Source organism: Papio anubis, chromosome 6, assembly GCF_008728515.1.
Source record: "Papio anubis isolate 15944 chromosome 6, Panubis1.0, whole genome shotgun sequence".
NCBI lineage: Eukaryota > Metazoa > Chordata > Mammalia > Primates > Cercopithecidae > Papio > Papio anubis.
In genome coordinates, this window is record NC_044981.1 from 115,935,958 (window position 1) to 115,958,275 (window position 22,318).

Below are 22,318 nucleotides of genomic sequence, written 5' to 3' on the forward strand. Positions count from 1 at the left end.
ATATTATTAATTTTGCACCATTATCCAATTCTACAGATTTACATTTTTCTATTTCATGAATTAAACTACTATGTTCATTTCAGATATTAATGTTTTTATCTAGTTTGCCACTAGAATGTTAATAGTTACCCATTAATGTATGGAAAAACATAATATGGGTCATATATATCTGATAGATGTCTTTATATTACTTTTGTGCTCACTAAAGTAATATAGATAAAGACATCTCTCAGAGACATCATAAAGATATGAAACCAGTACTATTGTATACTGTTATTTTTCTCCATTCAAAGCCCTAGATGGAATTTAATTTCCATTAGATTCTTAGCTGTACCAGCCACTAACTGTGTGACTGGGGGCAAGTTTCTTAAACTGTTTGTACCCCAGTTCCCTCATCTGTAAAATGACAATGCTGTAGTAATAACACCTACTGCATAAGTTTATTGGGAAGATTAATTGGGTCAATAGATGTAAAGCCCTTCTTGGACATAAATGTTAGCAGTTCCTACCAGTACCATCAGTATCACCACTACCACCAGTACTATTATGACAATACAACTTGTTAGAGTATCTAAAGAGCTTACATAATACAGTGGAAGATTCTGGGCTTTGGAGTAAATCAGACTTATGTTAGAACTTTCACTCTGCTCCTTGCTAGCTATGCAAACTTAGGCAAATTATTCATAGCATCTAAGGCTCATTTCTTCATCTGTAAAACTGGGATGGTAATAACTACTTCCAAGAGATTTTGTGAGAATTGAGAAGAATGAATGAAAACTACTAAGTAGAGTAAGATGGACATAATAGCACTCAAACAATTATAATAGAATAATTAAACTTCTAGATCTCTCCAGAATTTTCTTATTTATAAAATTTAAAAGTACCATATTTTTCCTGATTAAAATTGTATGTGCTCATTTAAAACTTCCCATTTACCTATTTTTCATTAAAGCTTGTTTTTAGATATTAAAATACAAGTGATAAAGTAAAATTACAAATAATTTCAACACCCAGAACTAACTACTTTAATGCATTGGTATGTATGATCTTTATTTTTCTCTGTGTGTATGCCTTTTCTTCTTCTACCCACTTATGTATTTTTAAAGAGAGGTGGTAATTTAGGGTCACTAATGTCTAACATTATGAAGTCTTAATATTAATAATTATGAATTTCTGTAATCTAAAGTGAGAGGAAACATTTCTGAATCCTCCCCACCATTCCTGATGTAGAAGGAAATGGGAATGGCCTTGAATAGTGAGCTACGTGCAGATAGCTCTCCTTGTTGCTCTGTCCCTCGTGCTGTGTTCTCTGGCAGGAATCAGTCCCTCTTTAGGCATACGTGATGCCCAGTAAGTGCTCACTTCCTCCACACATTCCAAGGTGCCATTTCTTTTATTTTCCTAAATATCCCAAATTTACAAAATTTTACATAACACACTCAACATATAAGTACTGAAGCCAAATTTCTAATTATCACAGAAGATATACACAGATATTTAAATTATGTATATATATGTTTTATATGTAATAAATACATTTAGTCAAATATATTATATTTCATAGGATATAATAAATATAATATATTATATTTATTTATTATATAATATATTATATAATAAATATAAATATATATATAATAAATATATATATATTTATTATATATATATAATATAACAAATAAATATATATAATAAATATATTATATTTATTTATTATATAATATATTATATTTATTATATATTGTATAATTACATATTAATATAGAAAAAACATAATACTGCCTTCTATCAGAGACACGAGTAAAGATATGAAAGCAGTACTACTGCATATTATTATTTTCCCCATTCAAATGCCCTTGATGGAATTTAATTTCCATTAGAATTCCTAGCTGTGCCAACAACCAGCTGTGTGATATATATATATAATAAATATAATATATATATTTAACTAAATTTAAGAGTATTTAGAGATATTTTTCTTTTGCACCATATTAGACATCAATTTACTTTAGAGAATTGGAAGAAAGCAATTCTAGTCAATAACATTGTACTATATGATGCTATTGTTCCCTGAAAAGCTTAAAACTTTTTCACAAATACCTCCTCCTTATGATTGCACATTTTTATAAATCTCGTTTAAACATTATTCAGAAACAAGTTTTCTTTGTGAGCAAGATCTTCAATTGAACTCAGCAAGGTTGTTCTGTATTTTTCCTTTTATGATTTATGATGAGATTATTTGTTTTCTGTCATATGGATCTAGGTTTATAATTTATAATTACTCTAAACAACAGTAGCATGACTATTTTGAGCTTATTGAGACAGGTGTAACACACTATTATAATATAGAAATCAGAATTATAAAGAGTTACAGGCAACTCATGAAAAAGCCCACACTGTTCAAAACAAAAGCAAAACAAATCAAAACTGACTGTCATTCTCTGATCCATTGAAATTCTTAATTCTCAGAAATGTAATGTAAAATCTACCAGTCCTATAAATTATCCTTGAAGAACAAAGTGGAAATGAGAAGAGCTTTGGTGAACAGACAAGCACACACAAAACTGTGCTGTTTCTTTATTCTTTCATTTCTATAATTGTGAATATTTTATTTGCACTTAACTCTTTAGCATAAAATATTTAATTCCACTGGTATTAGGTATATACTCTATCTACTTCTTTGCAGCAGGGGAACACAAAATTACCACATGATTTGTACCATCCATTATTTCAAACAGGTTTCTGTTAATTGATAGAGAAAAAGGAGAGAGAGAATTTGGTGGGGGCCGGGGCCAGGGGCAGGGGCACAGTATGAGCTAACAGATTTTGCTTTGAACCACAGGGGAAGTAGGGATAAGGTAATGGTTACTTTAAGTGAGAACAAAAGTGGCAACCTGACGGGAAAAAACATATAGAGAAAGAGAACACGGTAACATGCAAAGAGAAATAAACATAAACAACTGATAGATTTTTTTTTTTTCCATTTATTTTCCATTAGAACTTGGTGGGTGTGGGTGGTCAGTTGCAAAATAATCAAAGGGCTCAAATTCAGAGCAGTAGATAATCCATAACACGGGGTTAGGCAACGTTAGGTGGGTCCAGGAAACCTTCACAGCTGAAGATCCAGAGAAGGGAATTGGGCCGGAAACACAGCCTCAGGGAGCAAGCTGCAAGGAAGTGATTGCCACAGCCAACTGCCTGTGCAACCACAACAAGGGAATCAACGGGCGTTTTCGGGCGTATTCAGCTTGAGATGTGGCCTGCAAGGAATTTTCAGCTTCCATATGACATTTACTCACAGAATAATTTTGTTCTCTTCTAGTAGGCAAGAATATGAGATCGAAGCCGTGTCTGCTATTTCAGACATTCCCAGTGTGCTAGGCTGTGGGACTGTTGGCTTTAGGAGGGGAGGTTGAAGTAGAATGGGCAGATGTTTTGGCAAAATTCATATTCCATGACTATCCAGGGATTGTGCGAAAGTGTTTTTATGTGTAACACTATGGAGCAGTAGCACAGCCACTTGTTCTAAAAACAATGTTCAAACCACCCCAGCGTCTGCTTTGGAGTTATCCACATAACACACATGAACAGCAAAGAGGCGGCCACTCTGTGGCGCCTGTGCTACCACTTTCTCTTCCTGTGTCTATGTGGAACATTGATAAAAGATCACAAAACTTTCTCGTTGAGCCTGAACACAGCCTCAGAATCTTGCCCACATAGCAGGCCAGGATGCCATTAGGATTTACACATACCTGAGGTCGCTGATGTGGCATGTTCATGCATTCATTCAATAAACACTTATTGACATCTCCCGCTGGTGCTAGAGATGCAATGATGAGATCAAGGAAGAACACATCCCTGCTCAATGAGAGAGCAACCTCAGAGGAGGCCACACAATGTGATGCTGTTTGTGATGCGTTGCTATGGAAGCAAACTCAATACATTTGAGTGGAAATGGGAACTCTTGGTATCATATATTTTTATAGCTTTTCTTTGAATTTTAAGACACATAATAGAATCTATACCTTCTAATAAAGTAAGCCTAGCAATAACAGTTTTCTCTTAACTTCTATACACACAAACTTCTTTAAGCTCTTTCTTGATCAGGTCCAGGAAGATAATAGAAGCAAGCAAACACCTGAACAGAGTTGTTGGCAATTAATAAATAGGGTAATAATAATAGGAGTAGCTTATGTGTATCCTTTCATTTACTCATTCAGCTAATATTGTGGGGTGCTTACTGTGCGTATGGGATCTAACTAGGGATAATGCAAGGGACGAAACAGGCAAAAATGGACAAAACTCAGTCTTCAGGGGCTTGCATTCCAATACAGGAATATAAATGATAGATAAAAATTACTGCTTCTTAGAGGACGAAAAGGACTAAGAGTTTATGTCTTATCCTAAGTGTGTTGTATGTACACTAGAAATTCTGAATGATGACAAAGCCTGCTTTGGTGGTGGCTACCCTCAAGTGTTTGAACTCAGGTTAATGGGGCCCAGGAAGAAATGGAGGCTTTTACATTTTATGTTATGCCCTTTTGTATTGCATGGGTTTATTTTATTTTAAAAATAACATGCATATATTATTTTTATGGTAAGGCAATCAAGCATAAATTTGAAAAAGAACATAAATAGAAAATACACATTCTTTCAGATTCAATTATTAGATTGCCCAATGGGCTATAAAGCTTACAGATACAGGCTGTTGGAGATTGCCTTTTGATTCTCTTTTTTGAAAGCAATAAGTTTCCTGGCCAGGAATATTGAGAGTAGTTTATATTTTGAAAAAATAAGTCAGAGTACTCTTTCACTAGAAAAATTATTCTTGGCTGTATGAATGTCTTCTTTTGAGAAGTGTCTGTTCATATCCTTTGCCCACTTTTTGATGGGGTTGTTTGTTTTTTTCTTGTAAATTTGATTGAGTTCTTTGTAGGTTCTGGATATTAGCCCTTTGTCAGTGAGTAGATTGCAAAAATGTTCTCCCATTCTGTAGGTTGCCTGTTCACTCTGGTGTTAGTTTCTTTTGCTGTGCAGAAGCTCTTTAGTTTAATTAGATCCCATTTGTCAAATTGTGTTTTGTTGCCATTGCTTTTAGTGTTTTAGACATGAAGTCCTTGTCCATGCGTATGTCCTTAATGGTATTACCTAGGTTTTCTTCTAGGGTTTTTATGGTTTTAGGTCTAACATTTAAGTCTCTAATCCATCTTGAATTAATTTGTGTATAAGGAGTAAGGAAAGGATCCAGTTTCAGCTTTCTACTTATGGCTAGCCAATTTTCCCAGCATAATTTATTAAATAGGGAATCCTTTCCCCATTTCTTATTTTTGTCAGGTTTGTCAAAGATCAGATGGTTGTAGATGTGTGGTATTATTTCTGAGGGCTCTGTTCTGTTCCATTGGTCTATATGTCTGTTTTGGTACCAGTACCATGCTGTTTTGGTTACTGTAGCCTTGTAGTATAGTTTGAAGTCAGGTAGCGTGATGCCTCCAGCTTTGTTCTTTTGACTTAGGATTGTCTTGGCAATGCGGGGTCCTTTTGATTCCATATGAACTTTAAAGCAGTTTTTTCCAATTCTGTGAAGAAAGTCATTGGTAGCTTAATGGGGATGGCATTGAATCTATAAATTACCTTGGGCAGTATGGCCATTTTCACAATATTGATTCTTCCTATCCATGAACATGGTATGTTCTTCCATTTGTTTGTGTCCTCTTTTATTTCACTGAGCAGTGGTTTGTAGTTCTCCTTGAAGAGGTCCTTCACATCCATTGTAAGTTGGATTCTTAGGTATTTTATTCTCTTTGAAGCTATTGTGAATGGGAGTTCATTCATGATTTGGCTCTCTGTTTGTCTGTTACTGGTGTATAAGAATGCTTGTGATTTTTGCACATTGATTTTCTATGCTGAGACTTTGCTGAAGTTGCTTATGAGCTTAAGGAGATTTTGGGCTGAGACGATGGGGTTTTCTAAATATACAATCATGTCATCTGCAAACAGGGACAATTTGACTTCTTCTTTTCCTAACTGAATACCTTTATTTCTTTCTCTTGCCTGATTTCCCTAGACAGAACTTCCAACACTATGTTGAATAGGAGTAGTGAGTGAGGGCATCCCTGTCTTGTGCCAGTTTTCAAAGAGAATGCTCCCAGTTTTTGCCCATTCAGTATGATATTGGCTGTGAGTTTGTCATAAATATACAGCCAACAGACACAAGAAAAAAATGCTCATCATCACTGGCCATCAGAGAAATGCAAATCAAAACCACAATGAGATACCATCTCACACCAGTTAGAATGGCAATCATTAAAAAATCAGGAAACAACAGGTGCTGGAGAGGATGTGGAGAAATAGGAACACTTTTACACTGTTGGTGGGATTGTAAACTGGTTCAACCATTGTGGAAGACAGTATGGCGATTTCTCAAGGATCTAGGACTAGAAATACCATATGACCCAGCCATCCCATTACTGGGTATATATCCAAAGGATTATAAGTCATGCTGCTATAAAGACCCATGCACACGTATGTTTATTGCGGCACTATTCACAATAGCAAAGACTTGGAATCAACCCAAATGTCCATCAGTGACAGACTGGATGAAGAAAATGTGACACATATACACCATGGAATACTATGCAGCCATAAAAAAGGATGAGTTTGTGTCCTTTGTAGGGACATGGACGCAGCTGGAAACCATCATTCTCAGCAAACTATCGCAAGAACAGAAAACCAAATACTGCATGTTCTCACTCATAGGTGGGAATTGAACAATGAGATCACTTGGACACAGGAAGGGGAACATCACACACTGGGTCCTATTATGGGGATGGGGTCGGGGGAGGGATAGCATTAGGAGATATACCTAATGTAAATGACGAGTTAATGGCTGCAGCACACCAACATGGCACATGTATACATATGTAACAAACCTGCACGTTGTGCACATGTACCCTAGAACTTAAAGTATAATAAAAAAAAAGAAAGAAAAATTATTCTTCTGTAATTGAAGAATTTGTGAAATATTTTAAAGCTTGTATGTAATGCTATATATTCTCAACAAATATAGGCAAATATAATTTTATAAATAGAAAAATTTCTTATACATTTTTGAAATGTTCAAAAGTGTAATCAATTAGTAATTTTTATTAACTAGACAAAATGTGCTTGCATTACATCTAACTAATCATATATTTTCCTTATAAAACAGGAGGTAAAAATATTGAAACATATAATCAATTAACACAACAGGAAATGTCACAGGATATAGAGTACAAATTATAATGTGTAATAAAACATAAAATGATGTTTTCATGACTAATCAATTTATTATTAAATATTTAAATATCAACTTATTATTCAAATGCAAAGTGCATGTTTAAACATTTAGGGTTACATACCTTTGGTATTATTTTTCTTTAAGTCTTTCAGTGCTTGAACAAATGTCAGCTGGCTTTCAGTGAGAGGCCAACTATTATACAACACCGAACACTGTATAATATACTTGTAATTCTGTGAAATAAAATGCAAAGTTTAAAAATGATAAGAACACACATGGTATGTGCCTAATGTCATTTATTATGCTAGGTATATGATAAATGCAGAATTTTCCAGATCAGACAGCCATAATTTAGTTAAATAATGCTGGATGTTCTCCAAAACTCTGTAACACTACACTTTATAAAAGTTTAATAACCTCACATTCCCACCAACACCTGCCACTACCCAACTTTATAATTTTTGCGAGTGCAGTGGGTATGAAATCTCACTGCTATTGTATTTTGGATTTTTAAGATTACTATAGAATTTGAGTATTTTTTCAAAGCTCTTGGCCTTTAGGGTTTTCTCTTCTTTGTGATCATGGCACAAAAAGTAGTCTCCTACATTATTATTATTTTTATGGATTAAAATTTTATAGTTAAATGTTCACTATATCTGGAATTCAACTTTATGTATGATGTTAGCTAGTGATCTGGTTTTATTTGTCTCCATGGAGATGTAATTTTCCTAGCACAACCTTCTCAATAGTCTATCTTTTCTTCATTGGTTTATGGTGTTGCCTCTATTCTATATGCAATTTTCATAAAAATATGAATCTGTTTCTATCTTACTTTCTCTTATTGCTCCATTTACCTATGTATGCATTAATACTGTTTTTACTGCTATATCTTTTTGTCTTTGGAAACACTAAGACACACTTTGCTCTTTTTTTCCCAAGTTTCCTTAGCTATTTGTGAATTATTATTCATTCCTATGAATTTTAAGTATCTTTAGAAAATTTCGGAAAAATACAGTGGGAATTTTTATTAGGATTGCACTGAATTTAAAGACAGATTGAGGATAACATATCTTTATACTGTTACGCCATCTCACTGAAAAGCATGAAATGCTTCTCTATTTATTCAAGCCATCTCTGTCCTTCAGTTGGTTGGACTACTTTCTGTATCCTTTATTCAAGTGTTAAGCTTTTCTATGTGGAAAACTGACATAATTTTGGTTAATTTCTGGGTATTCTGTGATTTTGTTGCTATTATTAAAGGCATCATATTCTGATGTCTAATGCATAGTGCCGGTGTAGAGGGAAGCTACCGATTTTTGTAAGTTGTAGTAGCAGCACAGTATCATGATTAAGGGCATGACCTCATGAGCTAGAGCTGTCTAGGCTGAAGACCTGCTGTAGCACAAACCAGCTGTTTGGCTTTGAGCAAGTCACTTAAGCTTCCTGTCCTCCAGGTTCCTTGACTGTGAAATACAGATAATAAGAATATTTACTTCAAGAGACTGAGGTGGGCCGGTCACCTGAGGTCAGGAGTTCAAGACCAGCCTGGCCAACATGGTAGAGAAACCGTTTGTCTAAAACAAAACAAAACAAAACAAAACAAAAAAAGATTAGCCAGGCATGGGGGCACATCCCTGTAATCCCAGCTACTCCGGAGGCTGAGACAGGAGAATCGCTTGAATCCAGGAGGTGGAGGTTGCAGTGAGCTGAGACTGCACCACTGCACTCCAGCCTGGACTATAGAGTGAGACTCTGTCTCAAAAAAAAAAAAAAAAAAAAAAAAAGGAAGAAAAGAGTTGATAAGGAGATTTAAAGATCTATGTGTGAAGCACATAGTATCAGGTGCATAGTAAGTAATAAGTAAGTCAATACATTATTAGTTATTACTATTAATGTCTTTGGCAATTTTGCTAAGTTTGTTTATTCTGTTGTTTTTTCTTGGGCATGTGATTATATTATCTGTGAATAATTCAATGATTATTTAGAATAATCTTTTAATTATTTTGTTCTTTGTATCATTGGTCTGGCTTTCCATGATCAAAATATTTCAGTATTAAATACTAACAATGATAGAAAGCATTCTTTTCTGACTCCAATTTTAATAGGAACACACTGACACTTCCCACATTAGTATAATGGTTTTATATATGAGATTTGGCCATTAAGTGTAAAAGTTTTGGCATATAACATTTTTGATGAAGAAGTTCTCTCCTATGCCTAGTTTGCTAAGAGCACATTTTAGAAATCCATAAATAGGTGTTAAACTTTGTCAGATGTTTCAGGATTATACGATCATTCTCATCTGGTCTATTACCGTAGTGACTAATACTGATAGATTTTCTAATGATAAAAGATTTCTGAATTTCTGAGAAGAATTCTGTCTGATTGTTTAATACACTGCTAGAATTGGATATCTATTATGTTATTTGTAATTTATCACCTATGTTTATAAATAAATTTTACATTAATTTCTTAAAAAGGATTGGAAAGCTATATTGTTTGTTTTCTGTAACAAATTACTTTTTAAAAGTCTGTTGGACCTATCCTGTAAAGCCAAAAGGGCCCATGGTGTTTTGGAAAGGGAAGACTTAGAGGACTTTGAATTATCATTTCAATTTAATTATTCTTTACTGTTTTATTCAGATTTTCTGTTTTCTTGTGAATCAACTCTGCAATTTCTCCTCTCCCCCACCCTCAGGAAGTCATGTGTTACCCCCTCACCCCCAGGTTTAATTTAATTTAATTTAATTTAATTTAATTTTAGACAGAGTCTTGCTCTGTTGCCTAGACTGGAGTGCAGTGGTACAATCTCGGCTCACTGCAACCTCTGCCTCCCAGGTTCAAGCTATTCTCATGCCTCAGTCTCGGGAGTAGCTGGGACTATAGGCATCTGCCACCACGCCTGGCTAATTTTTTGTATTTTTAATAAAGAAAAGGTTTCTCTACCATGTTGAACAGGCTGGTCTCAAACTCCTAGTCGCAAGTGGTCTACCAGCCTCAGCCTCCTAAAGTGCTGGAATTATAGGTGTGAGCCACTGCGCCTGCCACCCCCCTCACCCCTACCACCCTGTAGGTTTTAAATTTGCTAGCACAGAGCTGTTTCTAATACTCTTATTTTTTTAACCCATTGTCTGTTGTTACACCTCCACCCTATTTTTTGTTCTGTATTTGATTAATTTAGATCTTCTCTCTCTTTTTCTCTTTTTCTTATTTGGTTTTACTAGAAGTATGTATATTTTATTAATCTTTAAAAGTAGCTTGGGTTTTATTAATCTTTGTTTTTTATTCCACATTTCATTGATTTCTGCTCTCATCATTATTGAAATCCTTTCTTCTTTTATCTTTGAGTTACTTTTTTGTTCCTTTTTTGAATTTTGATTTCAATAGCTCAGCTCATTTGTTTTTAATCATCCCTGCTTCCTAATGAATTAATCTAAAAGCTGCATTGTATTTTTACTACTAAAAATAGTAGTAGTAAACAAATGCTATTTTAGATGTTGTTTACAAATTTTAATTGTTATTGAATCTTGTGTATTTCATAATTTATTTTCTAATATTCTTTTAAACTAAAGAATTATTTAGTATATTTAGTATATTTTATTTAGGTTTATCATTTGTAAGATTTAAAACTCCTTGTTAATTATTAGTTTCTATTTTATTGCGTTATGTTCAGATAACATACTATACGATAGGGATAGTTTGGATTTTATTGAGGCTTCCATTTATTGTCTATTACAGGATATTTAAAAAAAAATCTCGTGTGCGCTAAAAAAGTATAGTCTTTGCTTATTGGGTAAAGTGTTCCATATAGATATCTAAATGATTAAGCTTATATTTAGATTCTTTTTCAAATTCTCACAATTACATTTACTTATTTTGTTTTTCAGCTTGAACTGTCAGTTTCCATGAGGCATGGGTTAAAATCTTCAATTATTCAAAATTTACTTTTTATCTCTGTAGTTCTAATAGTTATTGCTTTTTATTTATTGTGTCTAGATAATTAGGCGCCTATATATTAGTTATGGCCACATCTACTTCATTTATTCTACCTTTTTTAAAATAATGTTTCTATATGTATTGAGATATTAAAACTATCATCAGGCCAGGCATGGTGGCTCACGCCTGTAATCCCAGCTCTTTGGGAGGCTACGACAGGTGCATCATGAGGTCAGGCGTTCAAGGCTAGCCTGGCCAACACCGTGAAATCCTGTCTCTACCAAAAATACAAAAAATTAGTCAGATGTGGAGGCAGGTACCTGTAATCTCAGTTACTTAGGGAGCTGAGGCAGGAGAATCGCTTGAACCCAGGAGGCAGAGGTTGCAGTGAGCTGAGATCACGCCATTGCACTCCAACCTGGGCAATAGTGCGAGACTCCATCTCAACAAACAAACAAACAACAACAACAAAAAAAACAACTATAATCACAGCCCTCTCTTGGTTCATATTTGTATGTTTTTCTATCATTCTATCATGAAACTTTCTGCAGCATTTTGTTTAAAATTGTCACTTTTGAACTACTTATAGTTAGATCTTGTTTTTATATAACTTTAAAATTTTAGCATTTTAGTTGATTAATTTGATCTATTTGGATTTATTGTAATTTCTGTGATATTATCATTTATTTCTGGCATTTTATTTTCTTTTTTATTCCTTTAATTTAATTTAAATTTATTTTACTTTTTGGTTTCCAATGGCTAGGTCATGCCTTTGTCTGCTGTTTTATAAATACATTAATTGTCCTTTTTCCCTTTAATTGTAAGCACACACAAATTAAGTTTTATTAATATATTACCTTTAATATGTGACATTTATTAATATGTGACCTTCAAAGCTATATAGCCTCTTATAACCCAACTATAATATTAGATAATTACAGGTACATTATAGAGTTCATGTACAGATTACATTTGCCATGTATTTAAAGATCTTGGCACAGAGAAACTGTTCAAGTCTCTCTTATTCTCCAATTCTGGCTATACATTGGGAGCACCACACATTATACACTGTTTTTGGGGAAAATATTGTTTTGTTTTATGTTAGGATTTTAGGAACAGTCCAACTGAACAATTGTTTTTAATATACCTGCGGTAGTGTGCTGGAACTGTCTTCTGTAGTGGGTGTACTGGTAGTTTCCTCCTCCAAAAGAGGTAGACCAATGTCTTGTATTGCACTTACAGCTCTACCCTTGGGGGATTTCTGAATTCCTTGAGCAGCTTTCTTCTTAACATACACTTCTTGGTCTTTCTTGGATGCAGAATGAAATGAAAGAATGTGCTTGCTAGCTGAATAGGAGAAATACTAAGTTAAAGTTAAAATATGTGATATACATAGTTATTACTAACTAAATTAGTTAGATTCCTTTATAAAACACTCAAAGGAATAGGCCAATTATTTTTGTTTTAATGAGATAAAAAACAGTATGACTGCTTTATTGATCTTAAAGAAATCTACTATAATAGTATGTGACACGCACAGAACAATGTATATTCTAAGTAACCACTTATTTATAAAAGTACATATAGCAGTTCAACAATTTCTCATTTATTTTGTACCACCTGAATGACCCTAAGCTAATGCCACACACTCTGATTTTCTCTGTGTTTAATGCCACATATATATGTTATCACACTTATAAAAGATTTTCTCTTCAATTTTCAATTTTAAATTATTTTCTAATTAACAGATAATATAAGTACTGCTGATAGATTTAAAAATGGAAATGTGTTGAACATTATTAATTAAGTCATCAAACATGTAGTTAAAAAGCATAAATGACTGACCCAGGGATATTCTAATTCCAGCCATGACATTGGGATTATTCTCCTACCACGAAAAATGATAAAAATGGACAAAATGTATAAAGCAACTGTTTTTAGCCACTGGAAAATATACAGCCCAGGATTGTGATCCTTGAGACAAGGGAAACATACAAAGTGACCTCTTGATTTCCAGAGATTTTTGCCTGCAAGTAGCTTCCCAACTGTATACAGGGAGGTACAGCCCAAAGTAGTGAACAACAGTGTTGCTAGGTTTAGGAAACAAAGTTGGGTGAGTGGGGCTCCTGCGACAACTAAAATTTGAGGTAGGATACCAGAAGGGAGTATATGAGCAGTAAAGGAGCTCAGAAATAGACATGGGGTCCACTTGAGTCTTTAGCTGAATTCTAAACTTCATTTGTACAAACACTGAACAATACCAGGCAGACAATAACTACTGGGGGGTTGTGAGCTTAATGAAGATTCTGTTAGTTGCACAGTGTTGAGAGACATTGAAATTCTGACTTGTCAAAATGCAGGGAATTCAATGAATATGCAGAGCATTCACTTGAGACCCAAGAAAGGCCAAGCTTTTTAAGAGTAGAGCTACCCTAACACTAGAGTCACGGCAACTCTAGTACTGACTTAATAAACTCAGGACCAGGATCAAGCTGCCAATACATTAACTGCCCACCAGAACAAGATTCAACACTCTTTCAATTAAAAGAGCATAATCTAGACTCTTAGCAGTGTAACACGCACAATATACAGCACACAATCAATATGATATATGAAGAAGCAGAAAATGTGACCATAACTTGAGAAAATGGTCAATAGAAATAGACACAAAGCTGATAAAAATGTTGGACTCATCAAGCAAGGACTTTTAAAAAGCTATTTAAAATGTGCTTAAGGATTTATGGAAAAAGATGAACACACTGAGTGAACAAATGGTGAGTATCACAGAAAAATGAAATATATGAAGAATCAAAATGAAATTCCAGATCTGACTATATCTTAAATAAAAAATATCTGGATAGATTTAAACAACATATCGTCAAATTCAGAAGAAAAGATTAGTAAACTTGAATACAAGCAATAGAAATGATTGAAATAGAATCACAGAGTGAAAAAAACGTGAAAAGAGGATAAGTGATTCATGGTATGATATTGTGGGAGGTGAAATAGTGACCCCCCAAAAAAGGTATGTCCACCCAATAACTTAGAATGTGACCTTATTTGACATAAGGGTGTTTGCAGTTCTAATTAAGAAAAAGATCCTAAGAAGACATCAACCTGGATTAGGATAAACCCTAAATCCAATGATGGGTATCCTTAAAGGAGACAGGAAAATGGTAAAACACAGAGACATACAAATAAGAGGGTTATGTGAAGATGTTGGCAGAGATAGTCAGAGTTAATTTGTCTCAAGACAAGGAAAATCAAGATCCACCAAAAGCTAGAAGAAAGGAGGAAAGATTCTCTCCTAGAGCTTTCAACAGCAGTGTGACCTAGATAACATGTTGATTTCAGACTTCTGCCTTCCAGAACTGTAAGGGAATGAATGTTCATTGTATTAAGCCATCCGCTTTGTGTAATTTGCCGTAGCAGTCCTGGAGAATGAATACAGATATCAAATTGCATAAAGTATGTATTTTTAGTCCTAGGTAGAGCACCACTAAAAATAGAACATTTAAATGTGAAAATAGTAAAGTATATGCACAATCTGCTGACTCACAGTATAAAAGTTGCTGACAGAAATTGAAGACTAAATTGAGGGATGTACTGTGTTCATGGACCAGAAAGCTAGTTTTGTTAAGAAGTTAGTGCTTCCCAAGTTCAATGCAATCCAATTCCAATTAAAAGCTACAATTTTGAAGAAAATGCAGTGTTGGAGGAAGAGTAGTCATTTAGATCAGTTGATCCTGAGTTCCAAAGGAGACCCATACACACATGGTTAAGTGACTTTTGACTAAAATGTCAAGATAATTCATTGGAGAAAATATCATCTTTCCATTACACAGTGCCAGAAAAACTGGATATCTACATGGGAATAAAAATAATTTTGACTGCCTACCTTAAACCATACATAAATATTATTTCAAGATGCATCATGAAAGTAAACATGCATGCTAAGATTATAAAACTTTTAGAATAAAACATGAAAGAAAATATTCATGATCCTAGATTAGGTAAAGATTTCTTAGATAAAATACAAATAGCACTAAGTTTTTTTAACAACTCCATTTTTATAAAAATTAAAAGCTTTTGCTCTTCTAAAGTTGCTGTAAAGGAAGTGAAAAGACAAAGCTTAGACTAAAAGATCATATTGGCAAAGCATACATTTGATGAAGAACTTGTATCCAGAACATACAGAATATATGAACAGGTTAATAATAATAAAGACACCTCATTAAAAATGTGGGTGTGTAATGTGTGAATAAATCCTGCAATCAATAAGTTATACACATGGTCAGTAAGCACACATAAGATGCTCAACGTCATTAGTCAGAAGGGAAATGCAAATTAAACTACAAAGAAATAGTACAATATATACACTAGAATGATGGATTAAAAACATTGACAACAATAAATGTGAGAAAAAATGTGAGAAACCAGAACTTCTATACCTTGTTGGGAACGTAACATGATACAATCCATTTGATAAACTGTTTACCATTTTAAAATAAATGTATACATATGTCAAACTGTGACATATTAATTCAACTCCTGAATATTGATCCAAGCGAAATGAAAACATGAGTCCAAAAAAGGATTTATACAAGCATTTCCTTACCAGCTTGAGTCACCATATTGAAAAACTCTAATAAACCCGTATGCCCAAAAGGAGAATGGGTAGACAAAGTGTGGTATCTCCATACAACGGAGTTAGTACTCAGAAACATAGCTAGAAATAGAACAGTGTTATATGCAATAACATGGATATAACTTAAAAAAATTATGCTGAGCAAAAGAAACCAGTGTCAAAAGATAAATACTATATGGTTCCAATTTTATGAAGTTCTAAAACAGGCAAAGCTAGTCTTGTGATGGAAATGTGACCAGTGATTGCCTCTTTGAGGGTGAGGAAATTGAATGAAAATGGCCTGAAGTATCTTCTGGGTAACAGAAATATTTTATATGTTGTTAGGGGTGTGGATCACACTAAAGTATGTACTTATCAAAACATTGATTTATAGTTTTTGCTGTATATAAATTATACTTTAATAAAAAATTAAAAATACATGACACAAAGGTCCTGTCCTTTACTTCCTTCCATCGATCTGTTAGTCATTAATTCATAAGTCATTTTTTACAAAAAAATTAGAAACACATAGGAAAAAGGGCACATTTCCCTAATGTATGAGACTCTACAAATCAACTAGAAAAAAGTAGCTAACTTCAATAAAATAATGAGAAAGCACTTAAAAATTTGCAAAGAAGGTAATACAAAGAGAGGAAATATAACACATAAAAACACGTTCAAACCTCACTAAAGAGAAATGAAACATAAATTAATACTTTTAGCATTCAAATGACAAAAGTCAAGAAATATAACTCTGTCAATCAGGGGAGTATGGATAAAGGAGGATAAATTTACACAAACTCAGTAGAGGGCAACTAGACAATGTATGAGAAAATAACAATGCATGTACCCATTCATTGACCTAGTAGTTCGACTTCTAAACATTTGTTTAGTATATATGCATGTACACATTCAGAAAATTAGATACACAGGTTATTTGTGAAAAGTCATCCTTGAATTTTAAAGATTGGGCATATCACAGATCACTCTCTGTAGGAGCCTTATATAACCATATGAAATAAAATACAGCATTATTCCTAGTCTATAGGGCTTCCCCAAATACTCAATTATCTAGAATGTAAATTTTATGAAAAATTATAAATTTCCCAAATTACAAATTTTAAAATTACAAATTTTACAAAACATTCAAAATTACAAATTTTGTATTAACTTTATAGCATAAGTGTTAATATAAGATTTTCTTCTTGAAGAATTATAAGAAATACAGATATTCTGTAAATTCCTATGATATGATACAAAACCTAAAGAAGTCTGTATTAAGTTTTGTGACTGGCTCACTTTGAACTTCTGCATCCTTGCAATGAAGTTTACTTCTCCTTTAGCACATGGTAAGAGTGTTTGTGTACAGAATACTTATCAAGGTAGTGTGTCATATCCTGTAAAAACACACACACACACATTTTTTGCATGTATTAATATTTTTGGTGGGTGTACTCCAGAAAAGGATATGTAAATGGATTTGTTTCCAAGAGAAGCCACTGAAAAATGTTTATTTTTAAATTCAGTGTCTGCTTATATCACTCATAAACACAAATTAATAGCATCAATTTTAAAACAACACCCTGTTTGAAGTCTAAATGAAGAAATTATCTAATGCACAATAATAGTTCTATCAATCTGTATGGAGAAACCTTTCAATCTTTTCTGTGAAACATAGAAGAGGTCATGAAAAAATGCAAATAGCCTTTCCTTGCATGCAAATTCGTTATTGTAACAATGTCAGTTTTCCTTAAATTAAGGTATCTATATATTCAAAGCAGCCAGAAGAAAAACAATGATTTCTGTGTGTTTTGAGAAAACTTGAAAAATTGTATTAAAGTTCATCTGGAAATACTAATGGTAAAATAGAAATATGTGTAAAATAAGAGCCATTATAGATGTTGGCTCTACTTTTGGATCAATTTCTGATCTCTGAACCAATTACCCTTCTGCTCAATTTTTCTGTATCTTTCTTGGCCAGAGGTAAACCTATAAAAATTGGTTTTAAACACTTATGTATGCTTCTCTTATAAATGGTAAATTTTGAATGAAACAATGATTAAACTAGATGACAAATTATAAACAGTGTTACCTGCAAGAATTTGAATCTAAACATTTCAGAGAAAATTGGTGGTGGTAATTAGCTAATTAAAAAAAAAGCATGAGGTCACAAATAGCATAGGAGAGCTGCACATATGTGCCCACTAAGGTTTTGGAATTGAGTTCCCTCTATGAACTAAACTATAATACCAGTGTAAAATGTACCCAAGTAAAGAAAATAGCCATTTAAAAGAGTCATAAACAACATTCCGACTGACAAAACATTATCTGATTAATGGTCTTAACACATCTAAAGAAAAAACTAGAAACGGAGTGTGGGCAAGTTTGAATGAGAAACCACAAAGGAGTGCTGAACCTAAGTGCTGAAAACAACCCAGGAGATATTCAGGGGTGAAGGACAAGTGATGGCAGAAAAGATGACATGCTCAAAAGAACTGAAAGAGTACTACAGCTTTGCCCAAGCTCAACCCTACTAATACAGTACGTGCAATTCCCACTTCCCTGTGACTTAAACACTGCACTTGTGCCCTAATTATATCATCCCAGTGTGATATTTCTTTAATTCTCTTCCAAGTCTCATTGGAAAGGCATATCCCTCGGTTATGACAACAATTCACACGTTGTTTCCATGGTTAATAGGACAGGATGAAGACAGCCCTCTTTTAAAGTCTTCTATTTTTCTTTCCAAATAAAAAGCATTCTAAGGATTCTTACTCATTTAAAAGTATTTAAAACATTAACATTTAAATTTAAAGTAAAAATAAATTTAAATTTTAAAAGTTTTAAATTTAAATAATTTAAAATTATTCTAAGGATCGGAACAGAAGGATCCTTACTTCTTTGTGCATCTTGCTGTCCAAATAAGCTTCGATTTACTATTCATGGAAGGCTGGAGTTAAACTCCCTGCTAAGACCATTTGGGGTATTGTACAGTAACTAGTAATTAAAAGAACAACAGGAACAAAAGACTTTTCTACAAATGGATATCATATAATATGCGATTTTTAAAAGAGAGATAGAGTATGTTCAAAGATCCATGCAGAATTAAACAGTTAAGGAACAGAGATAAATTCAATCTATATAAGCATTTAATAAATATATTATTAACATATTTGTTCACTATACGTATTAATTAGAGTATGTATAAAAAATTCCCACTAAAATAATTGCAAACCGAATCTATTTTAAAAAAAGAATAACACACCACAATCAACTAGGACTTATTCTAAAATAGCAAATATTATTGAATATTGAAAATATTTATATAATTTATTATAACTATAAATCAAATTGGGAAGTCCAAATTGTAAAAAACATTTGATAAAGGTAAGTATGTTTTACAAGTTAAATTTTGTAAATGATGCAACATATAATACAAAGAGTTTTATTTAACAAATTCCCTCAATCATATTTGTTGATGAATTATGGGTAAATCATTACAGGCATTCAAAACAAATCTAGGAACAGTGGCTCACACCTGTAATCCCAGCACTTGGGGAAGCTGATGCAGGTGGATCAGTTGAGGTCAGGAGTTTGAGACCAGCATGGCCAACATAATGAAATCCTGTCTCTACTAAAATACAAAAATTAGCTGGGTGTGGTGTCACGCACCTGTAATCCCAGCCACTTGGGAGGCTAAGGCATGAGAATCACTTGAATCCAGGAGGTGGAGGTTGCAGTGATCTGAAATCACTACAGCCTGGGCGAAAGAGTGAGACTTCATCTCAAAAAAAAAAAAAAAAAATCAAAAATCTAGGAACAAATAATGATGAACATGTTGATGTCGAGTGGGCAGGACTATTTATTGGGGACATTTAGAAGGGAAATATTGTGGTACAGTGGGAGGACGGAAGTTATGTTTAGTGAGCACAATTACATTGAGTTATGCAATAAAATCAGAAGAAACTTGAAAGTCAGACTAGAAATGTGGAAAGAATGAAATAGGGACAAAATAATCAGAGGTATGTGTATATAATATTTGACATTCTATAAATCATAATAATGAGATAATTAAAAAGCACACGGAGACTTCAAAGGAGTGTGAAAATCTTGATTAAAGTCACAGCCCGAACTATATTCCTTGTCTCCTTGGAGATGGGATTCTTACCCTATGTTAGTGATCAAAACCAAAAACTGATTTAGGAAACAATACTCAGAAGTAGAGCGACATGCGGCAAGGTCTATCTTGCAGAAAGCTCTGGGGAGAATGATAGGAAGGATTTGTTTTATAGACTGAGTGCCTCCAGTCAAGTTAGTGTAAATCATAAAACCTTCAGTGGTACCCTTCGTCCCACTAGCTAGGAGCAGTTCCTGGATAGAACACTGGACTGGGAAAAGACAGAGACTCACACTATTGAAGCCTGTGTAAGATGATGGGATATCAAAGCATTTGCAGTGACCTGTTGCTCAGCTCATACTCCCTAACTTGCCAGTAGTTGTTAAGGAGAGAGGGACAGGGAGTCAAAAGTCAGTGTTACCACTCAAATCTGTATTGCTCTGGAATGCCCACTTATATAACTAAAAAATAAAAATAAAAATAAAAATAAAATACAGATATTAGATAGAAAAGGGATATAAAGATTTTTACATATAGAAAAATGACAGTTATTTCTAGTAAGTTGATTGTACGTTTAATTAAAATAAACACTATTGGGAAAAAGAGTTCAGGAAGGGTGCTGATTATGAAATAGCTTAGGAAAAGTTCAACTAGAAGATGTAATCAATTAAAAAATACAATGTGATGAAAGAATTCAAAAAAAGCATATGCATCAAAATAAATGTAAATGGACTGCATTCCCCCATTTTAGTGACAAGAATCTTGCATTTTATATTAGTCTGCCCTCACACTGCTAAAAATAACTGCCCAACTAGGTAATTTATAAAAGAATGAGGTTTAATTGACACACAGTTCCGCATTCCTGAAGAGACCTCAGAGAACTCACAATCACGGCAGAAGGGGAAGGGGAAGCAAACACATCATTTTTCATATGGTGACAGGAGACAGAAGTACAGAGCAAAGGGGGAAAAAATCCCTCACAAAACCACCAGATTTTGCAATAACTCACTTACTATCACGAAAATACCACGGTCTAATCACCTCCCACGAGGTCCCTCTCCCAACATGCAGAGATTACAATTTGGATTATAAATCAAGATGAGATTTGGGCAGGGCACAAAGCCAGTCCATATATCATTGTGTAGAAAAAATATCCATTTACAGGAGAAAGACTGACAGCAAAAACATGTAGAGGATAGAAAACTAAACAAATGAACAGCATCAACAGGCAAATAATAACAAAAGGAAGAATAACAAAAGGAAGAATAACAAAAGGAAGAATCAGTGATAAGAAATCTTGTTAAAGTTAAGAGAAGGTTGCTTTATGTTTATTTTAAAAATACAATACATAAAAATTACAAAGCAAATATGAAACTTATATAACTAGCAACATGGCATATAAATATGTAAAACTAAATATATTAGAGTTAGAGATGTTATCACACTTTAAAAATAAAAATAGAAGATCTTAATACATATCACTAACAAATTTACACACCAATTAGGTAAAATATAAATGACAATCTTGACATTTTAAATATCATAATTAGCAAGTTTGACTTTTATGAAAGTGTATGTGTGCATTTAGACATCAAACGACCTCCAAAATAGAGTTCTTTGTAAACCTCAGTGGGACAGTAATCAAACTTGATTTGAATCAGGAAACAGGAAAAACACCAATCAAATCCTCAAAGTAGAAAATATATCTACACTTTGTAACTCCACAGAATTCAATTCGAAATTAACAGAAATAGGCTAAATAAAACAATTTTATTACTTAGGAATTCTAAAAATATTATAAACACTAAGGTTAAAGAAAAGGTCAAAAATAAATCATAGCTCATGACTAACATAACACTACATATAAAATTTTATAGCATTCTAAGTTATAAAGTATAATAAAATATATGTAGCCAGAGTTAGAAAAATGAATAGCATTAAGTATATTTATTTAAAAACAAGATTTAAAGTATGAACTAAATTGAAACTAGCAAAGCTAGAGGAAAAGACATTTGACTAAATTTTAAAAGTAGAGAAAGGGTTTTAAAAGATAAATATAAATATTAATGAAGTAGATTATAAATCTAAAAGAGCCATTGAGGTTTGAATAATAATAAATTCAATTCTTTCCAAGAGAAGACCAATAGTACAGAGTAAATTTTAAAAAGTCTGATTAAGAATAACTTACAAATAAATAAAAAAGAATATATTTATACAAACCTATTGAGAAGATATTTAAAAATTTTAAATCTTGTATGCAAATTTATGCAGATAAATTGGAAAAACTAAATGAATCTCTACTTTCACTAAAAATATAGTCTATAAAAACGAAAGGCAGTTAAAAAATAATCTTGGAAATTAT

At 33.2% G+C, this 22,318-nt stretch overlaps 1 protein-coding gene and 1 long non-coding RNA gene across 7 annotated transcripts in view; one reads left to right on the forward strand and one right to left on the reverse strand.

Moving 5' to 3' along the window:
- The window catches only part of ADGB (androglobin), a 235,351-nt gene that overhangs the window by 41,400 nt on the left and 171,633 nt on the right, over positions 1-22,318 (reverse strand). For all 6 annotated transcript variants that reach the window (XR_002521725.2, XM_021937748.2, XM_021937749.2 and 3 more), the window contains 2 exons: positions 12,360-12,559; positions 7,398-7,509 (listed from right to left, as the gene is read on the reverse strand). Coding sequence is in view for 5 of the 6 variants with exons in the window: in XM_021937748.2 (XP_021793440.2) it covers positions 7,398-7,509; positions 12,360-12,559 (312 nt within the window). In the remaining variant the exon portion in view is untranslated. The remainder of the gene's footprint in view (positions 1-7,397; positions 7,510-12,359; positions 12,560-22,318) is intronic.
- LOC103883968 overlaps positions 1-22,318 on the forward strand; it is a 48,698-nt gene that overhangs the window by 7,335 nt on the left and 19,045 nt on the right. The gene's annotated exons all lie outside the window — the stretch shown is intronic.